The sequence below is a fragment of the Prionailurus bengalensis genome, chromosome B1 (genome assembly GCF_016509475.1).
Source record: "Prionailurus bengalensis isolate Pbe53 chromosome B1, Fcat_Pben_1.1_paternal_pri, whole genome shotgun sequence".
In the NCBI taxonomy this organism is placed as follows: domain Eukaryota; kingdom Metazoa; phylum Chordata; class Mammalia; order Carnivora; family Felidae; genus Prionailurus; species Prionailurus bengalensis.
In genome coordinates, this window is record NC_057344.1 from 76,531,040 (window position 1) to 76,543,810 (window position 12,771).

The window sequence follows — 12,771 nt, forward strand, 5'->3', positions numbered from 1 at the left end:
CCACAGTGCCTCGGTTTCCTCATCTATAAAACGAGGTAATAATAACTCCTTATGGAGGTAATGCAAGGATTAAATGTGATTATGCAGGGAAGCCCTGTCCCAGTGTCTGAAACATGGGAAGTGCCCATTAAGTAGTAGTTATAATTGTTACTTCTTGCCCTTAACATCCGATTAGTTACCAACTCCTGCTGGCTGGTTTAGCCTTCTCAGTGGTTCTTGAGTCTTCCTCTCATTTTCATCCCCCCTCTGCTGCCCCACATTAGGACTCTGGCCAGATTACTGCAGGGCCTCCTAAATTGAGCCCCTGCTTCTGTGTCAAACCTATCATCCTCCATATCATGGCTTCCCAAGGGATTTTTTTCTAGAGTGTTCATTGGACCTCGTTGCTTTCCCTGTTTACTGTCCTCCAGAGGCCTTTAGGATCACCTATGAATTCCTCAACATGCAGAGAGATTTTTGTTTGTGTATTGATTTGGGGCTTTGTGACTTTTTGATGGTATATCAATAGCATTATCTTTGTAAATAAAGGGTTATGGTCTCTTTGTGAAACCTTACTCAATCATCCTGGCATTAGCCAGAAACTGGGAGAGAACATGAGAAAAAGGAGAGGAACTCACAAATATGTCTTTCCTTCTTTTCTTTCCCTCAGAAATAAAGAAAGTCTAATAAAGTGGTTTTCATAAAATGAGGTTGCCATATTAATCTCAGAAAATAGAGATCAGAAAATACTGGAGCTATGAAAACATTACAAAGATTAGAAAAATTATTAAAGGAAAACTCATAAAACAAGCAATTTAATATTGGATTCATTTCTTGGGTAGAATGCCTTCCAGGTTAATGTAATGGAGCTGAGAAGTATTAGCAATTCCTCTTCACACCTTTACAAATCATACCCAGTTGTCAAAAAAAAGAGGCAGAATGCCTTGCTGTCAGCTCCATTACACAGCCCAGAATAATAGTTTAGCAGCCAATTTCTGCTATTAACAGAACTCAAGGGAAGGAAATGACAGAAAAGCAAGCCAAGGATGGTGAAACTAATTATGATGACAAGCATATTATTAGAGACAGGTAATGGGCAGAAAACTACATTATCATCAGTGTTTTTCTCAGCCCAGTAATGAAGACCATGCGGATATAGGTGTAAAGGGGCCTACTTGTTTGGCAGCAGGTGTAGAATAATTGGTTTGGTGTGAGGGCCTAGAAGGAGGGCAGAATAAATACTGCAAAGAAAGGTGGAGAGAAATGCCATGCACCTTCCTTAGATTTGGGTAGGAGATTTTTTCTTCTTCTTTGAGATGCTTTGTGTTTTTTTTTACTGTAGAAACAAAAGCAAACTGGGTAAGAGAATTGTGGCATTGTTGTTCTTAACCCCTTCTGGGTCACAGAACTCGGAATCAGCTTATCCTGTGAATCTTTTATCTCCTTTGAAAATAGTCCCTTAACTCATGTATGTACAATTTTCAGAGCTTCAAGGGCTTATTCTTACACCCCAGTGGAGGGCTATTGCTACAGAATATTGCAAGTAACCTCCAGTGGACTGTTTAAATAAATAATGGTACATCCACAATACAGTGGAGGATTGTGTGTTAATTAAAAAGGAAGCATACCACCTATTACCTCCTACCAACCTCTAAGATATTATTAGGTGAAAAATGCAAGGTACAGATAGCATTCATGGTATTTTAGCTACTGTTTATTTAAAACACACACATTCACATATGTAGTTTCTTTGGAAAGATGTATAAAAAGTAACAAAGGTAGTCTTTATGAAGGAACAGGATTGGCAGGAGAGGATGGGGAACCTGGTTTTCGAACAGTGAAAGATAAGCAGAATTAGGATGAAAAGCTGGGAGAGTTAGCTTTTGTCATCTTTGCCAGAGAGAGTGAGAGTGAGAGAGCGAGTGAGCGCTGCTTCCCATGTGATCCTCAGTCTTGTGATGAGTAGAAATTTTAAAATAATAATACATGATTTTTCTAAATTGCTGTATTATTCAAGATTTCAAATCAAAGCTAATTATTTTGAACTGCATATGTCTAAAGACAAATTCAAAAACATAGATGTATGCACAGAAAATCCTATTAAATAAAATCACTGAGGAACTATATCCAATAAAGTTTTAATTTTTCTAGTTATCTTATAGGAAGTTTAATGGCTATTATTGCCTTTAAAGACCCACTAAAGGAACAAGAATTTTCACTTTCCTCCCCTTATTTTTAAGTGGTTTTTGGTTTGGTTGGTTGTCAGGGTTGTTATTTCAGCTTAATCTTGTAACTTTTTTCTTGTGATTGGCTTTATCTTACTGCATTTTTTTTCTGTTACAAAGTAATGTTATACTGCTATAACAAGTCACCAATGCAAACATCTAGTGAAAGAAAAAAAAATGTATCTCCCTCCAATCCATCCATATCCTCAGAGGAACCAGTGTAAACAATACTGTATGTAGCTTTCCATGTCTTTGGACATTTCAAACCAAAGCTTACAAACATGTATACATACATGTACTTTTACCTACTTTTACAAACAGTTTTACCATACTATACCCTTGTCTTTTTTTTTTTTTTTTTTAAGAGCGAGAGTGAGGGGTGGGCAGAGGGAGTCAGAGAATCTTAGCAGGCTCTGTGCTCAGCACAGAGCCCAACACGGGGCGCAGTCCCAAGCTGAAATCAAGTGTTGGACACTCAACCAACTAGTGGCCTGAGCCACCCAGGCGCCCCTGCCCTTTGTCATTTTTTATTTAACAGTGAGATTTATTTTTAGGTCAGTAGGTCTAACTTCTTGTTTCCTTATACCTGCCTGATATTTCTTAGTATGAGTGTATCATAATTGATTGAACATTTCCCCTATTGATGGATGGTGCTTTTAGATTGTTGGATTTCTTTTTCCTCTACAGAAAATACTGCAGTAAACACTGTCATAAACATTGCCATTTCTACTAGTGTTTTTATTTCTGAGGAATAAGTTTCCAAAAGTGAGACTACTGGGTCAAAGGTTATGAACTTTAAACATTTTAATAGTACCAGTGATTCAGTTCTCTGCTTGACAATGCCTGGAGTTCCCAAGCATGAGATGCCATCCTTATTTTATATATTGCCCACTTAGATTTCTGTTAGAAAAAAATAACCCTGTTCATAAATGGACATAACAAGTAAACTTCATACTAGTGTAGCTAAAGAGAGATTTGCATAGCATCATCAAGATGAAAATCAGGCCTCTGGTCCCACCTTCTTATTGAAATGATGCTATTTGTCCTCCCCACTAATCTGCACACCTTGTCTGCATTACAGCCCTGGACAGCTCGCAGACAAGAGAGGCAGATGCTGAGCTCACTGACTCGGTGGGCACAGCTGGGGCAAGTCATCAAACAGACCCACTCCTGCCAAATAGCCTGCAGCACTAGAACACTGAAATTTCCTTGCTCACTGTATTGAGAAAGAATTTTTTTCCAGAGACATAGAATAATTTTACATGATCTGAGTGCCAATTATTAAAGAGTAGCTAGTGATATTAAAGGTAAAGACAGAGAAAGAGTAGATAACTAGGAAGGACACTTTGAATACTTTGTTATATAAATTGTATCTATACTACCTCAATTTAAGTCCTTAAGGTTAAAAAAAAAAAAATCACTGGACCCTTGGATGCAGAAGATGAGGTTACAAACTGTGCAGGATTTGGGGCAGGTGTCTGAGGCCAGTCCTCCAAACAGCATAATTTGGATGCCCCCTGTGATTGGCAGTGTCTTTTCCCTTTTTGCCTGATGCCCCCCCTTGTTTGTGCTCTCCCTCCTGGAATGTGAAAGAATGTAGGTGGTATACTGGCTCAGAATATAATATGAGTTGGGAAATAGCTGAGGTCATTCCATGCTCAAGATTTTCTTCCCCCTCCACACCCACCCAAAAAGACAACATCAACTAAAAGCCTGTACTAATAATCAACAGATTGTAGGCACCAGAAGGAGCTATTAAAGCAGAAATGCCACTTGAAAGGTAGAATACAAGTGAACATTTAACAGCCTTAATCCTTTTTGTGAATTTTTGGTGCTTTTCCCAGTAGAAAACAAGAGCCCTGAGAGAATGGGATGTGACAACCAAGATAAGGGAGAGAGAGGGCAGTCAAGTCTCTGAACCAAGTCTCCACCGCTGCTGGGGGAAGAAAAGTGGGTCCTTGGAAGTCAGTGGGTTCCAACAAGGGCCTAGGAAGCAGAGTAAAGGCAATGATAGGGAGAGAGGTGAACAGAAGGGAAAGATCACCACAAAGGAAAGATGCTATGTTTCTGTGTTTGAATAAAATGCATGCCAGGATTACATAGGGTCTTAAGATTCTCTCGTTTTAGCTAGTATTACACAGATGAACCATTCAGGGAGTCCACATTCAGGTAATAGTTGCAGTAATGGGCTTTAATACAATTGCACCTATCCCCTGTTATCCATAACTGTTTCCTAGAGACCACGTGTATATTATTGAAGTTGGAAGGACTATTAGAATATGTAAAATCCAGTTGTTGGAAAGATGACCCTAGAGAACTCCCCTCCCTCACCCCCTGCACTCCAATTTCATGCTGCAAACTGCTTCCCTTCTGCCCACACCCAGAGTCTCTAACCATGCTCTACGTTTTCCTTTCTCAGTAGTACTTTTCATGTAATGTGCCACGTGACCGACGTATCTATTATATTTATTGTTGATTGTCTTCATCTCCCTGATGGAATGTAAGTGCCGTGAGGACGGAGTTCTTTGCTGTTCACTGAAGTATTCCCAGCACGTAGTATACTATTTGATTCATAGTAGGCTTCCATGCAATATTGAGCGGACAAAGTGAAAAAGAAAATTACAAAGAACGACATAAAGTCCTGCTTTTTTGTTTATCAAAATACCTGTATAACAATACATGTAATATAGTAAAAAAAAATATACCAAATTTTAATTATTACTGAAGGGATGGGATTATAGAAGGCTTTCCATCAAATATTTCTTAATGTTTCCCATTTTTATAATAAATACTCTTTTGGAGTAAAAAATAATGCTATAACAAAATATAGAATTAAAAAATTTATTTAGACCTAAAAGGAGCTTTCTTTGTTTTGTGAGGACATAGGTTACAGTGGAAGAAAGTTACATTATTACAAGATCCTTTTTTTCAAGTTTGATACTGTTGTGATAATCTTGAGTTGGTTTTTTGAACATAGACAAGATTGCTTCATTGTGAGCTAATAGGTTTCCACAGAGGACTCCTCTAATTTTTTTTTGTTTTTCTCACTAGCCAATAATAATAGTTTTACCTGGCATGCCATCTCAGGGCCATTCCTAAGCGGTAGATAATAAAATGGGATTGTACTTTACCATAGTATCTTCCCACCTACCATTGTTACTGGCACATGGTAGACATCCTATATGTGAGCAAGTGGCTAGTGAGCGAGTGATGCCTTTGGTAGGATGTGTAATGGTAAGGTTGCCTGAGAGCTGCATGGAAGGGAAGGTCAAGTATCTAGGGGCCAAAAGGCCTTCTTATCGTTAGCTCAGCTCTTCATGTATCTTGAAAATAGCTGCTCAGCAAAAGGTGCTTATTGAACCACAGCTCATAATAGGCAGAACATGAATGCTGTTCATCACAGGAGCTATGCTGTACATTGTTTTTTTATAGGGAGTATCTCCCTATAGTTAAGATTCCATAGAACAGGTGCAGAATTACAGCATATACTCATTCTGCTTCTTGGTGAGTAAAGGCAAAGGAGGCCTCAAGAGATCCTGTGTGCCACAGAGAGTATCCATTATACAGCATTTATTTTATTTTTGCTAATCTACTTATTTTTAGATTTCTCGTCTTTAAAAAAATGATATGGGCATTTCCCTAAAGTACTGAAAAGAATATTTACATTAAAGAAAAAAGACGGTTTCTTTCAGTAAAAAAGTTTGGTTAATTATGTCTCTATTTAAAATACTTTCTCCAGGGGCACCTGAGTGGCTCAATCAGTTAAACATCGACTTGGCTCAGGTCATGATTTCACAGTTTGTGAGTTCGAGCCCCGCATCGGGCTCTGTACTGACAGCTCAGACAGAGCCTGGAACCTGCTTTGATTTCTGTGTCTCCCTCTCTCTCTCTCCCCCTCCCCTGCTCACACTCTGTCTCTGTCTCTGTCTCTGTCTCAAAAATAAATAAACATTAAAATTTTTTAATAAAAAAATAAAAATTAATAAAATACTTTCTCTAAACATACACTGTCAATTTTAAATGAATCAGTTAAGGTGGAGAAATGCCAAGTCCTGTATCCTTGCCCCCAAATGAAATATTTGAAGGACGATGTCTTAATCTTATTTCAAAGATAAAACATTTTTCATTTTCATGTTAACTGAAGTGTGGTTTTACTGAACGACTGACAGCAAAGTGTGCCAGGCACACTCTGTATCAGGCACGGTGCTAGGTAGGATGAGGGCCCTTGGTGAGCCTTGTGCCTGAGTTCTGGGACAGGCACAGGAGTGAGAGGGGGGGAGAAAAGGCCTTCTTTCCTGGGGGATCTGGGAGGCTTCACGATAGGGGGAAATTGGCTCCTCGTCTCAGTTGCCCCTCATTTTCAGGCAACACTTGCGAAATGACTGTACTCCCTTGAAGGATTGCTTCTTCATAATTCAAGATTGTCCTGGCTATCTCTCATCAGAGAGGAAGAAAAGCCACATGAATTATTTACAGAGCACCAAGTTATTTCCTTTCATGAGCTCCGACTTTGTGTTTGTCTCTGCAAACTGAGATTTTGTTTATCCATGAATAGTTTTCCCTGGGGCATGAAAATATGACTCTTTAATTATGAATGAGGTTTTTTGTTTGAGTCCATGTTAACTAAAACATGCAAAATAAACTGTGTTTTTCATTAGATCCCTTTCAGCTCCCCACAAAAACAGAACCAACAAAAGAACGAGCAGTTCAACCAGCACCCACCAGGAAGCCCACTGTGATTCGAATTCCAGCCAAACCGGGAAAATGTAAGCACTAATCTGCCTTCTTTATCTGCTTCTCCAAGAGCCTGGGGAAAATATATACTAATTTATCAATGTCTACTTTTGAAATTATGTGTATTTGGCCATTTATTATTATTTATAGTCCAAGAACATTTAAAACCAAGTTATCTTTTTTCACAGTTCTTTAGACACTTGCTACAGTAAATACGGATTTCATTTCTCTATACCATCATCTCTAGGCAGAGAGAATAGAGAGAGACTGAAACTCAGAACAATTGGAGTATCTTGTTAGTGCCTCTGGTAAAGATGGCAGGAAAGTCCGCTTGACCTTTGAACAACACAGGTGTGAACTTGTGCGGGTCCACTTGTACACAGATCTCTTACAGTACTGTCAATATTTCCTCTTTATGGTTTCCTTAACACTTTCTTTTTTCTAGCTTACTTCATTGTAAGACTACAGTATATAACAGATAAAACATAAAATCTGTGTTATTGGGCTAGTTTATCACTAGGCTATATTAGTCGTTAAGTTTTTGGGGAGTCAACAGTTAATGTGGATTTTTGACTGTACCAGGGCGTCAGCACCTCTTAACTCCCAAGTCGTTCTCCTATGAACTCTAATTGAAACTGACAGCAAATAAAGTTGTATGTGTCTCTCTGCATACAGTATCTTATTCCAGTCAGCATAATCTAAGTTTAAGTATGCATGAGTTTTGTGAAGAGCAGTTAACCAAAAATTATAAAAACATAATAATGTATTAAACATTTTTAAAATTAGCATAACACAACATTTTTATACCATTTTCTTCCTTGATTTTTTTACTGGCACAATAAATGAAATTTTGTATGAGCCTATATATTACCGTGAAGAAATCTAATATTTATTGTAAAAGAGAAGCCAAGAGGGCCAGGCCCATTTATTTGAGACCCTGGAGATTATTTAAAAGTGTGTGTAAAAGTACATGTATGTGTACACGCACGTGTATGGACAGTGCGTTCCAAAGCAGTTCTTGGCAATGCTTGGAGTGATCACACAGCTTTCTCCATGAGCTTCTGCTATCGTTTCGTTTCATTTGGTGCATTTTCATAGACCAGATGCATCCTTGCTTTTTATCTAACAGGAGATCCTGTCACTCCATTCCTCCTCATAGCAGATCAAATATCCCCAGTCCTTCACCTGTAGCATCCGTGGGTTATTTTGCAAGCATACCCTGGAATGCCATGAAACCCCTTTAGTTTATGGGTGTGGTTTCTCTATAAAATACTACCCAGATGGATCATACTGGTTTTGGTCTTTTATGGTTATTAATTGATGGCTCTAAGCCAAATAGTGAAAAGATTGAACTGAGTTACTGTGAAGAATGAAGAGGAGGAAAAAGTCAAGGGTACCAAACTCTGGTGGGTCCTCACTTCTTCGGAGGTTATGTGGTAGATTAAAAAACTGGTGGTTCATTTCTTTTGACAGCATTATATAGTCCACAAATCAGTGGGCTATAGAAGTATCACAGACAGTGGGTTGTTTGCCTGCTTGCCGTTACCTTGTTAAAATGTATCCTAGATTTTAACAAGTGTAGTGAAATATAATGATAATAAATGTTGCCTGAAGCTCATGTGGGTTTTAAGTAATACAGTTTTTATATCTGAATTTATTCTTCTGCTGTATCAGGGTCCCCAAGACCCCCAGGTTTGATGATCGCTAGAGGACTCACAGGACTTAGCACATAGTTATGTTCACAGCTGTGATTTATTACAGCAAAAGTATACAAAGCAAAATCAGCAGAGGGAAACGGTACCTGGGGCAAAGCCTAGAGGAAACCTGGCACAAGCTTCTGTGTGTTCTCTCACAGGGAAATCACAAGGGCTATACTTAACTCCCCCAGGAACAGTTGTGACAACACAGGTGAAACCTGTGGAACCAGGAAGCTCATTAGAGACTCAATGCCCAAGGTTTTTATTGGGGGCTGGTCAATAGGCACCTCTAGCAATTTTGGCATGTTCCAAAATTCCAGATTCCCAGAAGGAAAGCAGGTATTCAGCATAAACCATATTCTTTTGTTTTATCAGTTCTGGGGATGGTGGGAACCTTCCCAAAGCCCAAGTTCCCAGATTCCAGCAAGAACCAACCTTGGAAGCATATCTTTCTGAGAATAAGCAGTCTCAGGCCTGCTATGTTCATTCTTTTCTGCATACTTATAAATTGGCTTAATAGTCCTGAAATCCTGGGGCACCTGGGTGGCTCAGTTGGTCAAGCATCTGACTTTGGCTCAGGTCATGATCTCACAGTTCGTGAGTTCGAGCCCCGCATCGGGCTCTGTGCTGACAGCTTAGAGCCTGGAGCCTGCTTCAAATTCTGTGTCTTCCTTTCTGCTCCTCCCCCACTCATGCTCTGTCTCTCTCTTCTTCAAAAATAAATAAAAACATTAAAAAAAATTTCTTTATAAAAAATAATCCTGAAATCCTGAAAAGGATATATATTTCTTAAAGTTTATTCATTTTGAGAGAGAGAGAGATAGAGAGCAGGGGAGAAGCAGAGAGAGAAAGAGAGACAGAATCCCAAGCCGGCTCCACATTGTCAGCACAGGGCCTGATGCGAGGCTCAAACCCACAAGCCATGAGATCGTGACCTGAGCCAAAACCAAGAGTCAGACGCTTAACTGTCTGAGCCACCCATGCACCCCCTGAAAAGGATATATTGAGGAAGCACCTTTATGATTCTGACAAAGTTCCAGGAACTGTTAGAAAGTTGGATTCCAAGTGCTGTCTGTGAGAGAACTGAAGTGCCTGTTTCTACAGCGCTGTTTCTATTTACATCAAAAACCAGCTCCCCAGGGGCGCCTGGGTGGCGCAGTCGGTTAAGCATCCGACTTCAGCCAGGTCACGATCTCGAGGTCCGGGAGTTCGAGCCCCACGTCGTGCTCTGGGCTGATGGCTCGGAGCCTGGAGCCTGTTTCCGATTCTGTGTCTCCCTCTCTCTCTGCCCCTCCCCCGTTCATGCTCTGTCTCTCTCTGTCCCAAAAATAAATAAACGTTGAAAAAAAAAAAATTAAAAAAAAAAAAAACCAGCTCCCCAGAATTGTACTTACCACAGTTATTCAGCAATTCATATGTGCCTTGGTGTCGGAAGAACTTGGAATGGTCAGGCGAAGAAAGGAATAGCTTTGTGAAGCAAAACCCCTTGGCCTTCTTTGAACATGTCATCTCTTTCCTCTTGAGATTTGTTTCTTCTGACTAGGATGTCCTTTCCCCAGGTATATGCATGGCTCCCTCCTTCAACATTCCTTCAGGTCTTTTCTCAAATGCCACTTTTGTCATTGAGACCTCCACCGACCACATTATTTGAAATTGGAAATCTCCACCTCCCCTCCTCACATCCATACCTGATAACCCCTATGTCCTTTCCTGCCAGTAAGGCATCTCCTCTCTACTTTCATATTCTTACTGCTTTGTACCCTTAATTGTTTGTCACAGTGATACAGCATCCTAAATGGTTTCAGCATCTCCTTGTAAGAATAAGAAAATTGTTCCACAGAGAAAGTCCTCAAGATGGCAACTCAGTTGAAATCTTCCTATGTGTCTTCATTTCCAGAGCAGCCCTGCCCCTCCCCAAGAATGCTTGCCTGTGTCTAAATCATTGTTTTCATAGTAGCTGGCCTGAGTATTTTCCTTCTTTTGAGAGTGTTTCCTGTCTGTAGATAAAATAGGAACCTGACAAACCATCCTCTAGTTATAGGTATTTCATGTGAAGTGAGAGCAGAGAGTGTTCATTTGAAAGAATGAAAAGAATTCCCATCTCCTTTCCGTGCCTAAATCACCATTAGCTTTAGCCTCCTTTAGTATGTTACAGTCATCCTTTCTCCAAGTGTTTTTGCACACAGATTTTAATTAGTTGCCACTAATTAAATCTGATCTTTTCCTTCTTTTTAAAATAAGCTGGGGGTATACTATCACTGAGTTAAGGATGTAGTTTGGATGTGAAGATATTGTTTGTTAAATTGAAGGCAATTAAACCCATTAATCTGGAGCTAATGAATTAGAAAACACATTCAATTATTTGGATGGGGGAGGGTTGGATACACAACCTATTAAAGAAACAGCATGCCATATTATAGTGAGTACAGGCTTTTGGGTTCAAAACCCAAAATTACTAGCATTAAGACTTCAGATAGCTTATATATTTTCTTGTCAGCTTTGGTTTCTTCATCTGCAAAATTAGGATATTATCTAGCATAGTGCTAGATAGTGCATAGGATTCTCTGCAAAGGTGGAAACGTTCTAAAACTATGCTGTCTATTATGGCAACTGAACATTTCAAGTGCTAGCTATTTCAGTGTAGCTAGTGCAACTGAGGGCCTGAATTTGTAATTTTACTTAATATTTAAATTTAAATCACCACATGAAATGACTGGCTAGTGAACTACACAGATCTAGCACATAGATAGCCATTGGTTGGAGAAATGTATACGAATAAGGTGCCTTAATGCCTGGGACATTGAAGGTTTTCAAAATTGCTGGCTGCTGTTTAATTATTTAGCATTATTTTTACTCTATACAACGTTCAGTAAAACTAACTGATGCCTGCTAAACCCATCCTTTTTCTGAAGCTCTTTGTCACTTATTTAGCTGTCCATTCTTTGTATGGATCTGTTAGGACAGCCATTTTCCTAAGGAACCAAGCTGCAATCATTTCATACTTTGGAATCCTCAAAGGCCCTAAATTATTGATGAATTACTGCTGTTTTTCCAGGTTTACAAGAGGATCCGCAAAGCCCACCTCCTCTCCCTACTGAAAAACCTATTGGAAACACTTACAGTGTAGTATCTGGAAAACTGAGTAATGTTGACAGAACTAGAAACTTGGTAAGTGGTTACTATAAATTGTCTTAGATTGAAGACCAAGCTATGCGCTAATTTTAAATACGCAGCTGGTGTCTGAATTATTTTACTGTTGGTCTGGTAAAGACCTTTATTGACCATTTCTAAGCCCCATGTACTTATTTAAGGTGATGTTCAATATTTAAAAAATTCCTATAGGACAAAGGAATTAAGCCAGTTCGTGGTACTTCATCATAAAATATTTTTTCCTATAGTGATAGAATGACATTGCCTTTTACATGGTACTAATAATTAGGCAGAAGTTCTTAACTCTCAAAAAACCTTTAATATTTGTGGAAATAGACTTAGTCCAATTATCAGTTTTTATTTAAAATATCCAATTAGTGACATGATTTTAAGATAATAACCATAAGAATTTGTTAATCTGAAATTTAGGGAAAAATTTTTTTTAATTAAAAAATAGTACTTTATCATGCACTTGTTAACAATGGTAGTCAAAGAGTTTTATATATATATATGTGTGTATACACACATGCACACACACACACACACACATATACACACTGTATTTCAGGTGTATAACACAGTGATCTAATATTTATATACATACAAAATGGGCACTACAGTAAGTCTTTACCATCTGTTGCCATACAAAGTTGTTACAGTATTACTGACCATATTCTCTATGCTGTACATTACATCCCCATAGCTTATGTATTTTATAACTGGAGGGTTATACCTCTTAATCCTCTTCGCATATTTCATACCCCTCCCACCTCCCCTCTGTTCTCTGTATCTATGTATATGTATATATATATATGTATATATATGTATATTTTTTCAACCTCAATACCATTTCCCCATGCTGTTTGAAACTCCCATATGATAGATTATCTTTTAAGGTTTGTTCAAAAGAAACCAGTTCCTTAACAAGTGTTGGCAAGGATGTAGGGAAAAGGGAACCCTCTGCACTGTTGGTGGGAATGTAAATT

At 38.8% G+C, this 12,771-nt stretch overlaps 1 protein-coding gene across 5 annotated transcripts in view; it reads left to right on the plus strand.

The window, feature by feature from the left end:
- SH3D19 (SH3 domain containing 19) overlaps positions 1-12,771 on the plus strand; it is a 188,222-nt gene that overhangs the window by 144,279 nt on the left and 31,172 nt on the right. For all 5 annotated transcript variants that reach the window (XM_043567522.1, XM_043567539.1, XM_043567531.1 and 2 more), the window contains 2 exons: positions 6,863-6,970; positions 11,691-11,803. In XM_043567522.1, the coding sequence (XP_043423457.1) occupies positions 6,863-6,970; positions 11,691-11,803 (221 nt within the window). The remainder of the gene's footprint in view (positions 1-6,862; positions 6,971-11,690; positions 11,804-12,771) is intronic.